This window comes from Melanaphis sacchari, unplaced genomic scaffold (genome assembly GCF_002803265.2).
Source record: "Melanaphis sacchari strain LSU unplaced genomic scaffold, SCAv2.0 Contig119_pilon_pilon, whole genome shotgun sequence".
NCBI lineage: Eukaryota > Metazoa > Arthropoda > Insecta > Hemiptera > Aphididae > Melanaphis > Melanaphis sacchari.
The window spans coordinates 313,049-326,896 of NW_020270468.1; the positions used below are offsets into that span (position 1 = coordinate 313,049).

The 13,848-nt window shown below is 25.5% G+C and overlaps 2 protein-coding genes across 3 annotated transcripts in view; one reads left to right on the forward strand and one right to left on the reverse strand.

The window, feature by feature from the left end:
- Positions 1-7,077, forward strand: part of LOC112604074 (bifunctional heparan sulfate N-deacetylase/N-sulfotransferase) — a 58,227-nt gene extending 51,150 nt beyond the window's left edge. Inside the window, exons 9-15 of one of the 2 annotated variants that reach the window (XM_025352942.1) lie at positions 687-869; positions 1,956-2,176; positions 2,247-2,373; positions 2,716-2,870; positions 5,658-5,834; positions 5,951-6,189; positions 6,950-7,077. In XM_025352942.1, the coding sequence (XP_025208727.1) occupies positions 687-869; positions 1,956-2,176; positions 2,247-2,373; positions 2,716-2,870; positions 5,658-5,834; positions 5,951-6,179 (1,092 nt within the window). In that variant the 3' untranslated portion in view covers positions 6,180-6,189; positions 6,950-7,077. Of the gene's footprint in view, positions 1-686; positions 870-1,955; positions 2,177-2,246; positions 2,374-2,715; positions 2,871-5,657; positions 5,835-5,950; positions 6,190-6,949 lie in introns of those variants that run through there. The other variant, XM_025352941.1, reaches the window with a different exon arrangement.
- A 2,892-nt stretch (positions 7,078-9,969) lies between these two features.
- Positions 9,970-13,474, reverse strand: LOC112604081. The gene is made up of 4 exons (XM_025352950.1): positions 13,371-13,474; positions 12,170-13,235; positions 11,084-11,922; positions 9,970-10,144 (listed from the first exon to the last, which is right to left on the reverse strand). The coding sequence occupies exons 1-4, from the start codon at positions 13,472-13,474 to the stop codon at positions 9,970-9,972; spliced, it is 2,184 nt and encodes a 727-aa protein (XP_025208735.1).
- Positions 13,475-13,848: the final 374 nt, after the last annotated feature.

Sequence of the window (13,848 nt, forward strand, 5' to 3'; positions counted from 1 at the left end):
TATGTTCTCTACTCATCTAAATGAACTGTTAATTCTGGTTTTATTTTTTGAGTTATTATTAGTAATAATGTTTCTTGATCCCTCTTATTGATTATAAAAATACGGCGTTCCAAAATTTCATCTTCATGCAAGCAACACGCGTCAAACACCCAAGGTCATTGCACTTGGCTGTTATAATTTCGATTAATTTAATAGTTTTGATTTTCTTCATCAGAACTACCCTCGGAGTATCGGTAGTATTTAAATCAGTATCTTTATTATCAACAGGCTTACAATCTCCAAGACGTAGTCTTCTTCTATTCTATTTATGTTTTTCATAAAAAAATTAATTCGTCTATTTGTTCTATTAATCCTTTTCCACCTATTTTTTACACGCTTTTTAAAACTGCTCTACCACAACGTCTCTATATAGATTAAACTAATCCGAGCCAATATGATCACCTCTACCAGTTATTTTTTGGTTTGTGCTACTTTAAATTCATTTACCAAGCACCAAACAAAATAATAAATTTATGTAATAAATAAATAATTTGATATTATTAACATTTTAATAAATTATTATTCCAAGTATTTATATTTTATCGAAGTAATTATTTAACTAATGAATTCTGTTACATCTAGTTTACATAAGATATCGCAAATTATAACAGGAACAATAACATAATATCAACAATCATGTTTTCTAGATCAATGTATTCATGAGCCACATGTCCAATTACGGCAGTGACCGGTTAGCATTATACACATTTGAGTCAGTATTTCAGTTCATCAGGTGCTGGACAAATTTGAAATTGGTATCATCTGGACCTCTAGAACTAGCAGACAAGTATTTTAAAATGTATCCAGAAGAAATTGATCCAGTTTGGGGTGTAAGTTTACTGTAATTTATACAATATATTTATGTGTTAATCACCATGTAGTTAATTTTATCCAAATATTGACATTTTCAACATAAATTCAAATGTATATGTTGTCCATTTAATGAACAAAATACATGAAGTTGATAATTATTATTAAAGTGGGTACTTGAACTATAATTCAGATAATATTTTAGTATAAAATTATTATTACATATTATATTTGTTCTGTCTATGGTTCTCATAAATAAATTACCTTTTTATATTTATGATATATTGATAACTGAAATGATATGTTATTTATTTTTATCACACGCTAAAATTGTATATTATTATTAATAAAAGAACAAATGTTTTTTATTTTTTGGACTATATTTTACTATTTGTATATGTTAAAGAATTGATTAATAATTCTTTTTAACCAGAAAAATGTGTATCTGGAACAGTCCACAATAACTTTTTCTTCTTTTCATTTTAAAGAAAAAAAAATTCATGAGTACTTTAATATCAACAATTATTGTATAGTACACTCAGGCTTAAATAATAAAGTAACAAATTCAATTAATAATTATAATTTCATAGTTAAATATAATGCATAATGTCTAATAAACTAAAAAGATTATTTCATAGAATTATTTTCAATCATTCAATAACTTTATCAGAATCTATATTATTGCATATTTTATAATTTTTATTCAAACCTATAAGTATAACATCATTTAATTTACTTTTATTCAGCAAAATCAATCCTTTAATTGTATGAAATATGCAAATAAAATTCCTCTTATGATCAAAAACTTTATCTTTCAGTGTCTAAAATATACAATTTTATGTTATCTCCTCAACAATTAATCTATACCAAAAGAAGCCTTTAATTAACACTATTATATTAATATTTCTAATTTGTCAAAAACAAACTTGATAGTAAAAAAAAATTAAATAAATCTGTAATAATCTTATATAGTCTTATAATATTTGTTATTAAAGCCTTAATAATAAAATACTTTAAACTGTATTGTTTATTAATTTCACTTTTCCCAGATTATTTTTTCTTTTATTTACTAAAATATTAATATACATCCTTTAATGCATGTTTAGAATCCTTGCTTGGACCAACGTCATCTTAAGATCTGGTCTTACAAAAAATCTTGTCAACATCTTCCCAAGTTTCTTGTAATCGGCCCTCAGAAGACTGGCACCACAGCATTGTACACGTTTTTGTCAATGCACCCAAACATATCAGCAAACATTCCTAGCAAAGAAACATTCGAAGAAATCCAATTCTTCAACGGCCGCAACTATTACAAGGGACTGGATTGGTTAGTGATATTTTAAATGACAACTAATAATCACTGTATAGTTTTTAATATTATATTTATTTTATTCTAGGTACATGCAATTTTTCCCTTCAAATGACTCTGTGGACAACAAGATTGTATTTGAAAAATCTGCCACCTATTTCGATTCAGACATTGTACCTAAACGGGTACAGGCATTATTGCCCAACGTTAAACTCGTATGTACAGTTGTGTATTCAGAGCTGGATTAATCATTGTGCGCTAAAGGCACAGGGTCCAGATCATATTAATGTTAGTTTAACTGCTCAACTGCTAAAAAATTATAATACTTTAAAAAAAAATTGACAGACATTGAATATTAGTTATATGTTTAATACATTTTATTCCTGAAATATCAATATTTTTCCTACAAAAACAACTTTTGAATCGAATTTGGGACATTAAATATTCTAGTGCTTTTAACTTACAAATAGTTTGATCCAGCTCTGTTTGTACTCATATTATGTTACACCATTTGTTTCATGAACTTTGATGTGGACTTTTAATTTCTATGTTTATAGGTGACCATATTAATCTCTCCAGCCAAAAGAGCATATAGCTGGTATCAACATGCTAAAGCCCACGGCGATCCAAACACGCTCAAGTATTCATTTCACCAAGTCATAACAGCTAATGAATCTGTTGTGCCAAAATCATTGAGAGACTTTCGTAATAGGTATGATAATACAATTAATAATTTCTAAATATTTTTAAAAGCTTTAAATGGTTTGAAATCTACTTTGAAGAGAAAAGTATATTAACTATTAGAATTAGTAATTTCATGAGTTTTAAATAAATTTGGGTCCCTATTAAATTGAATTGTGTTTAACTGTATAAAAAATGTATTCTTTTATATTTATAAATTTCTTTATACCCATCTTTACATTTATTATATTTTTATAAATGATAACTGTTAAGAGTAATTCATACATACATGTATTGTCTCTGTCTTACTAACGCATAACACTCCAATTTTAAAGTTTGTCAGTTCCAGTTTTGTTTTGCTAGCTTAAATATTAGAGTGAATTGACCTATTATCAAACTTAAAGGTGAAACATTATCTGTGTTCTCCTATAATGACTTTTTAATTTTTAAACTTAAAATATTGTAAAAAGCTTGAAATTTTCACAACATTTTTATGATTCAAAATATTTTAACTGTTTTGAGCATTTAAAATTTGTTTGTTTTTTCTATAAATGTCGATAATTTTCCACTAAATCAAAAAGCTTGAAAATTTAATTTAATAACTTATAAGTAGTTCATAGTGTAACAAAAAAAAACTTAACAGTATAAAATCATATTTTTTATTTTTATTTTTGTAGATCTAAAAAATTGAAATTTGGACAAAAATTAATTATTTATAAAGAATAACAATTTCAATTGATTTTTTTTTAAATTAGTAATCATGAATTATTGGAACTTGTAGCGTATATTATTTTGTACACACAATGCAATGGCATTTTTAAATGCAATGTTTTTGGCATAAATTAATTCATTCGGTACAATAAATTACTTAATAGTTATATAAATATATCATAAAATATAAGCTGACAGACTGTCGTCTTTACTCGGGATAATTTTTACTATGCTATGGTTCATACATTGCTTCCGGTTTTACCAGTTGTTATTTGAAAGTCTAGGATATATATAAAATATTTTAATTAAGCTTTAAATGATTATTTGTAATGATACAATAAACAATCAACATTATACATATATTTAAAAACAAATAAATATTATTTATAAATGGATACTTGAAATACTGTGACTTTGAAAATTGCATAATTTTAAAACAAAATTAAAAAATAAAAACAATATTAAGTACTAATTTCAATTTAATTGTTCTCAAATTGAAAATTATATTTATTTACATATTTTTTTTATACATACAACTTTTTCCATTATAAATTGTTGATCTTAAAATTTACCTACACTGATTTGAAATAGCCCTAACTACAATAATCATTAGGAATTTAACCGAATAATTTTGATATTTACTTGTTACAAACATTAAATTTAAGTGAGTGATTACCATAACCAAAATTGCTTCCTAATACCTACTTAACAACTTTTATTAGTTTCAAGTTATATTAATTTAATTTAATTATTAATATAAGTGGTCCATTTTTCTAAACTAAAATAATTCATTGTATTATTTACAATATTTCAAAATACCTATGAAATAAACACTAAGATTTAAGTATTAAACTCATTAAGCTTTTTTTTAAGGTGACAGTTAATTTCACCACTTCTCACATACAAAAAATAATCAGAGATTTTATAGTAAATTTTAATCAAGCATATAATTTTTCTTTTTAATACATTAACTTAGTGTATGTAAACAACAGTTAATGTTTACATATGTTTAATTACAAATGAGTCAACCAATTGAGTTATTATGAATACTGGAAAATTGTATCAATGAATTGTCAAGTAGTGTACCTACTTTTTATTTATTTATTTATTTATTTTTTTTTTTTTTTTTGTCAAATATAAACTTCTATATTTACAAAAAAGTCTTACTTGAAATTAAAAAATATCTATTGTAATATCCTACTTGATTATATTTATCTTAAATGTTTCAAAAATTTCAAAATTTAGTGGACAAAAATAAAACTCATTAAGTTCACTTTTAAAGAGATCTTAAAAATAATTGACAAACTTCTAATAACATTCAATAAACATAATAATTTGAATCTTCATTTTTAGAATAATTCATAAATTAATAAACGTAGACGAAATTTTCAATACATATTTATAATAGTATTTTTTAAATATTTTGGGTTTTTGTGTTATTTATAGACAATTAAAGTTTTCAAATTTTCAAATTTCCTATTCAGTTTATATTTTTTTTTTAATAATTAACTGTAAAATATAACAAAAGTTTCCTCATAAGTTGTTCATACAGCAATTAAAAAAATACCCTATAAAATACTTAATTGTCGGTTATTTTAAATATTTATAACTACTTACTTATATATACATAGAGTCTTATCAGTTTTTGTTTGTTATATGTTGTGTAATGTGTTTCACAAATTTTCTCTTTCTGCAAAAGACTGTGCATATTGTAAATGTTATATTTTAAATAAACAAAAAAAAATAGGTACTTATTTATAGGGATAAATGTATTTTTATTGAAATTGGTACTAAAAATATTACCATTAAAATTTATAAAAAGGTTTGAGATTGTTTTAATTGAAGACATAAACATTGTAAACACACTTATGGTTGATAATTTATAAATTATAATTATATTTTTGATAACAGCTTTGAAATTAAACCTTATTCATACCAATATTTTTTGTGAAGAATGGTTTTTAGAAATAGTTGTTTAAAAAAAGTGTTAAGATACGACAAACCTGCGAGCTTAGTTTTGTCTACTGGAGCGTACCTATATAATATAATATTTTTAAGTTAAATACATGCATTAACTTTAACAATAAATTGTTAATACTGATTTTAGATGCTTGAACCCAGGAAAATATGCGTTGCACATCGAACGGTGGCTAGATTATTTCCATCACAATAATTTGCACATAATTGATGGCGATCAGCTCAAGTCCAATCCCGTAGATGTATTGGATCAGTTTCAAAAGTTCTTGAAAATCACCCCACCGTTCGATTATTCTTCTCACATCAGGTACCTATAAATAATATAATATACCTATATCATTATATTTGATATATTAAACAATATAGCCCTTTGAACGTACCTCTCTAAATTAAATCTAACAATCTTATCATATGTCGTTACAGGTATGATGCAAAGAAAGGATTCTTCTGCAAAGTTTTGGAAGGGGGTGGTAATAAGTGCTTGGGAAAAGGCAAAGGTCGGCAGTACGCCTCTATGGACGCGGAGTCATACAAGTATCTTAGAGAATTTTATATGCCATACAACACGGCGCTGGTTAAACTGTTGCGCAAGTTGGAACACACTACCATTCCACAGTGGCTGAAAGACGACCTGAGTTATTCGTCCACCTGACATTTGCTTCGTACGTATTTTGGTACTTTTGATATTTTAGGTTTTGGTCTATATAATAACTTAATCTAAATCTATATTCTAATAAGGAGATCAAATTATATAGCCATTTTTAAAGTTACTGAATTAAATTTTTCAACCAATCAGTGGTGTAGTTATGATTTTGTGGAGGAGGGGTCTTATAACCATGCCCTTATAGCCCTATATTGCATATTTTATCTGTGATTATATAATAATATGAGTAATTTTATAATCTTATATCGAGTATAATTCAATGCTTTAAACATTAAAAAGAAAAAAAGGTTCTGGGAGATCCATATATATAAGTATATCATAATAAAATATAGAAATATAAATGTAAATATCAGAAAAGTCTCATCAACCATTTATTATACTTTATAAGATATATAGCCCATACTTATATTATTTTAATTCAAAATAAAAAGTGCAGTTGCAAATTTGAGATTTAAGTTGGGCATACAGACACATATAATGCTCTAATGATCAAAACACTCCATTCAATACTTATCAATTAAATGTTTTTTCAGTTACGAATAAAAAACAAATCTTAACCAAATTTTAGTTAATATTGGTAGTACTTTGATTTCATTTCCGGCAATTTATCACTTATAATAATTTTTTGGAAAACTGCAAGCAAATTACGGTTCTTTGACCTCAATTTAAATGCAAATATTAAACAATATATTAATATCAATATTTTGTTATAATTATAATAACTTATTAATTATTCTTATTAATATTTTTGTTCACAGGTGGTAGAAAAAAGAAATACCAGCGGTTGTTGGCTGGTGTATATTCTACCACGAAGAAATAAAAATGATGAATTTGCCATATTCATGATATTTATATTATATATTTTTTTTTTAATTATTTTAAAATAAAAATGATGCCATATTAAGTTAAGTTATTTTAAGATATGAAATTCAAAGTTTTTTTTTTTTTAATACTATTATTTTTTGTTGATTCTATTATTGTATGTATATTATTTAGCTAACTGTTTTTGTATATAAATTAATGTTAATAATAAAAAAATTAAAACTTGTTCTTACCTAATACATTTTTATAAACATATACATATAATATATGAGTGTGTAAAGAGTGTCCCAAAATAAACGTTTTTGTAAATTGACTAAAAAATCACTATTTTTCAAATAAATGCTAAATAAGACATGGTATCACCTGTGTGCTAGGGGGGGGGGCACTGTCCTAATAAAACCACAGCTCTGCGAGGTTCACAGATACCGATCACCATTAAAAAAGCATTCTTTTGGGACACTCTTTCTTTATGTTGTAGACCGTCCATGATATTGTTAAATTAATTTTAACTAAACATTTACTGAGCGTTTTGTATCAATTTTCTTATTTTGGCTCAGTCAGAATAAATATAAAAGACGAATTCATTTTGTATTTACAGATTTTATTCTTAGATGGTTTATTTGTTTAACATACTATTGATTTCATCAATTCAACATTGACTGCAAGAACTTTATATATCTTACAAATATTTAGGTAGGTCAGACCTGGTCAGCATTGATAATACATAATATTATACTAATGATTTATAGCTACTAACAAATATATAGAAGATCGATGCTACCTACCAGCAATCATAAAGACATTTAACTTATAAGCACTACATTTTTCTCAAATGCGTTGAAAAAATAAACTATAACTTTACGTTTACCTAGAGCTTTCTTTTGTCTGAGGTAAGTAATTGATTTCTTTAGTAAATACCTACCACAATTTTTATTTAAGTTATCTATGTTAAGTTATTAGTATCATACTAATTTTACTATTTTAATGATTAAGTAAAGGTATGGAATGTTTTGGATAGCAATGAATAAAACACTGAAAAAACTCAACTTTCAAAAATGTACATCGCAATAGTATAATCTGTCTAGTTCATGTTAACGCTCGGTAACCGTTAAAAATATAAAAAAAAAAAAAAGGAATTCAAAAACTAATATAATATAGATATTAGAAAAATTATTAATTTGGGACCACAGCGATTGTTGTGAGCCAAATTAAACGGAATTAGTTATACTATTTGTTATATTATGATAACTATTAACTGATATACTTAAGTACGCTTTTTATCTATATTATCATAAATTATCACTAATGTTCACCATTTAAAACGTTCAATACCATAAATTAAATTGAATAAATCGTGATGTAATAAGTGGCACAATTATTAGTTCATCTTTACCATTGAGATATGAAGTCTCACAATAATATTGAATAAATATTTAATTTAAATGTCCTATTACTTATCTTTTGAAAGTAATATGTCAAACATTTAAAATTTAAAATAAATGACAGATATTAACCACTTAGTAACTCCTATATTAGATACTTGATGTAGACCTACGTTTAAAATATTAAATTAAATTAATAAAATATTTTATTTTATCAATTTATTCAAAAAAAAAAATGGATGCTTCTCTCTTTCTCTTGTTACCAAATGTAGGCAATTAATATATAAATACAATATTATGTAAAACCTCTATAACAGAATCCAACACATTTTTTCAATAAAAAGAGTTCAATTTCACTACTGTATTTAAACAATTCCGTTATATAGAAGATTCCATTTTATAGAAGATCCTTTAAAATAAGGTTTTACTGTATACATTTAGTCTTTCTTATCTTAATTTTTCTAGAATGTGCCATTATTTATTGATATCTACATATTCTTTACATTTTAATATTTTATAATTGGTACAATATTCGTATAGTAGTTAGATAATTTCATATGAAACATTGATATTTAAATTACTATAGGATTTATTTTATTAAATCCTAACTACGAAAATTATGATGAAGCAATATGATTTATCAACAGGAATAACTACAATATTTAATAGTAGTGAAGTATATATTTAATTACAATACTTTGAAAGTATAATTACCATTAGTTGAAGTTATGAATAGGTATTTATAGTAATTAAATATTTACCTAAGTAGTTATTTTAATCTATATTTTTACTTCGTTTATACAAATAATATTCAAGAGTTATTATCATTAGGTCTAGAATTTTTTTTATTTTAGATTCTTAGAGGATCTGTGAAATGTATTGATTTTACAATATGTGTATCTTATTCTATTATCATCAGCTTTTGGAATAATAAAAATGCTTTGATTTCAATTAAAAAATGTATTAAAACTAATTTTAAGCATCAGAAATTTGTTTTGATTAATTTTAGTATTTTTCTATAAATTTCAATAAAACAATATTCAAAGGGTATAATTCTTTAACATTTACTATAAAATAGGTTTTGTTTTATTATATGCATTTGAAGTTAAAATTTTTAATTTTTATAGTTAAGGTTTAAAAAAGAAATATAATATTCCTCATAAATATTTCATACTAGAACTAACAAATTAAAAAATATATGTATTACCTACATGATTATTATTTGTTGACATTTAAAGAATTGTATACTAATAGTATGCATCACAACAATGTCTAGATTATATTTATATACAATATAAATGCTACATAATCATTAAATTTTCTTTCCAAAAATTTTAACTTTTCTAATTGATTCAATAATATGTTAAATAAATATGAATAAAATCCTATTTTAATGTATAAAATATTAAGTAATGAAAGAACATGACTATATGAATTAAATGTTAAATATAGCAAATAATTTTAACAATACCACAGGTCTATTTTCAAACAAATAAAATGTAAAAATACAATAACTGAATAAATTAATTTTTCTGGCTTAATGGAGTGCAAATTGTTCGATAAGTTGGTCGTATCTAATCTAATGTTTCTACTGATTCATTTTCGATTGAGAGCGTCGTTAATTCAAAAAGTCGGTCTTTAGAAATGGTACTATTACTACTAAGATAATTTTTAGTGTTTTTCAATTTAGGAAAAGATTTTTCTGTACCTGCAGAAGCCACAGGATTACCTAATAAGCTAATAAATTGTCTGATAAAATACATAATGATTATCAATAATTTATTTAATAAATAATAGTATAACATAAATTAATAATCTAATAACAAAAGTATTTATTTACGTAATAAATGTTAGCTAGTGGCAATGCCGTCGAGGGTGCTCGTAAAAAAAAGAAAAAACAAAATAATAATAATTAATAATACCAATTATTAACAAGTCTGGTTCACACTATTGTAATAACACAAAAAAGTGAAACTAACGTTCAAATATAAAAATATTAAATGGTACGATAAAAGGTATAAGTTTGATGCAGCCGGACTGACACAAGGGACACAACCCTTGTATGTAAATCCGGTATTAATAAATATTGAATATACTTATTCTTGTGTTATTACCTTCCTCCTGTTCTCTAGAGGGTTCTTGAGATCGTGATTCAAGAATATGATCAAATACACCGTTACACGAATTAGATAGTAACAGAAACCGTACTAACAATTAGTATATTAAACATGCACCTAATTCGCCGCAGTGAATACTTATAGTACGTTCCTCGGAGAAAGGTATAAGGTGACACAAGTTACGATACAATTTAAGGAAAACTTATGTTTAAATAAGAAAAACAACACTGATCTAACCAGAGACGTATTCAGAAATTTGGCGCCCGGGTGCCAATGGATTTCCGCCCCCCCCCCACCAAAAATTTTTTTTTACTTTTTCAACCTACCGAGCGCATTAGAGCTTACTTTCCGGTGACAACCCGTTATCGTTATCCTTTTTAGACCAAAAGTTAGAAAAAAAAGCAGATTTAAAATTTTAAATATCATGTTATCTTTATAAATTAGTCATATTTACATATTTAATATAAAATAGGTTTAGTTATTATCATATAGTATAATATCATAGCATAATATATATTATCAATATAGTTTATAATTCACATTTTTTTTTCGAGCTTTAAAGGAACTAAACTCATTGATTATATCATCATAGTCTAAACCTTTTGTAATATCTGATTCGATATTTAATATGGCGATATTGTTTAGTCGTTCATCAGTCATCCTCGACCGCAAATAACTTTTAATGCGTTTAAGTGCACTAAACGATCGCTCTGAAGAGCAGTTAGACACAGGGCAACATAGATACATTCTTAGAGCAATATTTACGTATGGGTATATGTCTTCAAGTCCTTCATTTTTAAGTATTACACACATATCTATAATTGATTTAGGTAATTGTTCCTTAGGTAAGGTAAGTAAATAGCTACGAAAATGTATACATTCGTTTGAAAATGATAAATCCAGATCCGTTGAATAGTGTTTTCTTAACCGTTCAGCTTTTTCTCTAACTTCACTAATGCTTAATTTGGTTATATTAAAGAAGAATGAAAAATTTTCATTTACCAGGTCATATGCTATTTTTCTTTTTCTCAACTCAGTAAGTAAGGAGTCCATGATTACAATATAAGTGTTAATTTTAAATGATTCTTTAGAATTTAAATCAACTTCTCCAATTTTGAGTTTTTTATTTTGTCTCTTAGTTTTATATTCATTGATTCCACATTTTGTTTTCCCAATTTGTTCATAGTGATCGAAACTATCTCTTAGATCATTGATATATTGGATAAGAGAGTTATACATTGATATCACAGTTTCTAAATCAATTGAAACTTTTTGAAGTTCTTTGTTTACTTTATTAAAGCGTTGCAATATATCTCCCCAAATTGCTATTAAAATTCCAATTTCTAAACTATTTAATGTTTTTAAAATTCCTCTTGCCTCACACTTGGTTTGTGTTTTTTTCATATGGATCTTCAATAATTTGTTTTAATGCTTTAATGATTTCTTCCCAATTTTGTGATATACTTAAACAAGCATCATGCCGAGCTGACCACCGAGTATCAGAGAGTCTTTTTATTGATAAATTACCAGTTTCCTTTAAAATTTTTGACAAGATATTCCATCTGTGTGTAGAAACTGAGAAAAATACATATATATTTTGAATCAAATTAAAAAAAGTATTTGCCCAAGTACAACAACTTGCTGCACACTCGCCAACCAGATTCAATGAGTGGGCAGAACAAGGAACGTAAACTGCATACGTGCATGCTTTTTTAATTTGTGCTTGGAGGCCAGAGTATATTCCAGACATGTTCATAGCATTATCGTAGGATTGTCCGCGACAGTTTTTAATATCCAATCCATTTGAATCGATAAACTTTAAAATATTATCAGCTAAATCTTTAGATTTATGACCAATATTTGTTAAGAACATTAAAAATCTCTCTACAGGTTCCCCATTTTCTTTTACATACCGAAATATTATAGAAAGTTGATCGCAATGGGAAATATCCGGAGTGGAGTCGACTACAATAGAAAAATACTTTTCTTGTTTTATTTCGTTTATAATTGTTTGGAATACTTTTTTACTCATAAGTTTTATAAATTCTTCAAACGTAGCAAATGACAGATATGATGTAGAACCTTTACCCTTATTAGCATAGTCTGAAATATGTTTAGCTAAAAAGGGGTCAAACTCAGCAATGAGTTCAAGACTCATAATAAAGTTACCACCATGTACAGATCCAAATTTATCTTCAGCTCCTCTGAAAGACAATCCTCGCAAACACAGCGATTTTACTACTGCGACTACTCTAATTAAAACATCTTTCCAGTATTTAACTTCAGTATCCAATTGAATCACCATATGATTGTCAATACGACCCAATGCATTTGCTCTTAGTTTTAAATTAAGAACACAATTTTTATGGCTTTTAGAATTTTCATGTTGTAGCAATTTTTCTTCCCCTTTCCACCAATTACAAAAGCCAGTTGTTGAAAAACTTGTTGTTCCACCATATAATCTACAAGGAATACAAAATAAGCTCTTTGTACTTTTGGAATAAGATATATAACTTCTTGGTATAGATTTTCCATTTATTAATTTTGTATTGAAGAAATTTCTTGATAAATATCTGTTATATGTACATACTACTCCTAGACTATTTTTTTTTTTATATGTCTTTTTTGTATTGGAAAAATTGATATTTAAATTCTGTTCAAATCCATGTAATGCAATATAATCTCTAACAGATTCATTAATTACCCATAGAGCTGGATCATCCCTATAAAATAATAATAACTTATAACTATCATCATTGATACCTAGGTATGTTCAAACATATTTTTAGTACCTACATTAATTAGTACATAATATTTTATATTATTTTTTGAACGTGTCAAAAATAGAAATTGCTTACCCAGGGAAACTAGTTTGATAATCATCTTTGTTTTTATTCAAAACTGTTAGACAAGGTTCTGTAAATTCAGTTGAATTTAAATGTAGTGAGCTAAGAACACACATTTGCTGAGAATAATTATCTTTATAAACAGTATCAATATTTTTATTTATAATATCTTCTGAAATTGTAATATTTTCTTGTGGGCACAAGATTTGGTCACTAATAAACAAATAAAAAATAATTTGATAAAAATAATATTAATTTTAATCATTTTTGATACAAGACTAAAAAATAAAAATGTATCTATACTGACTATACTTAAATAACTGATAAGTCATTAATAAATGATAACTGTATAAACAGTTGCCATATTATTGATAAAATTTTAATTTTAATTATTATATTATTGATAAAAACTAATTTATATTATTTTCATTTTCATTTTCATTAACAGAAGATGGGTTATGTAAAAATCTAATGCCGCCCTATAAAATGC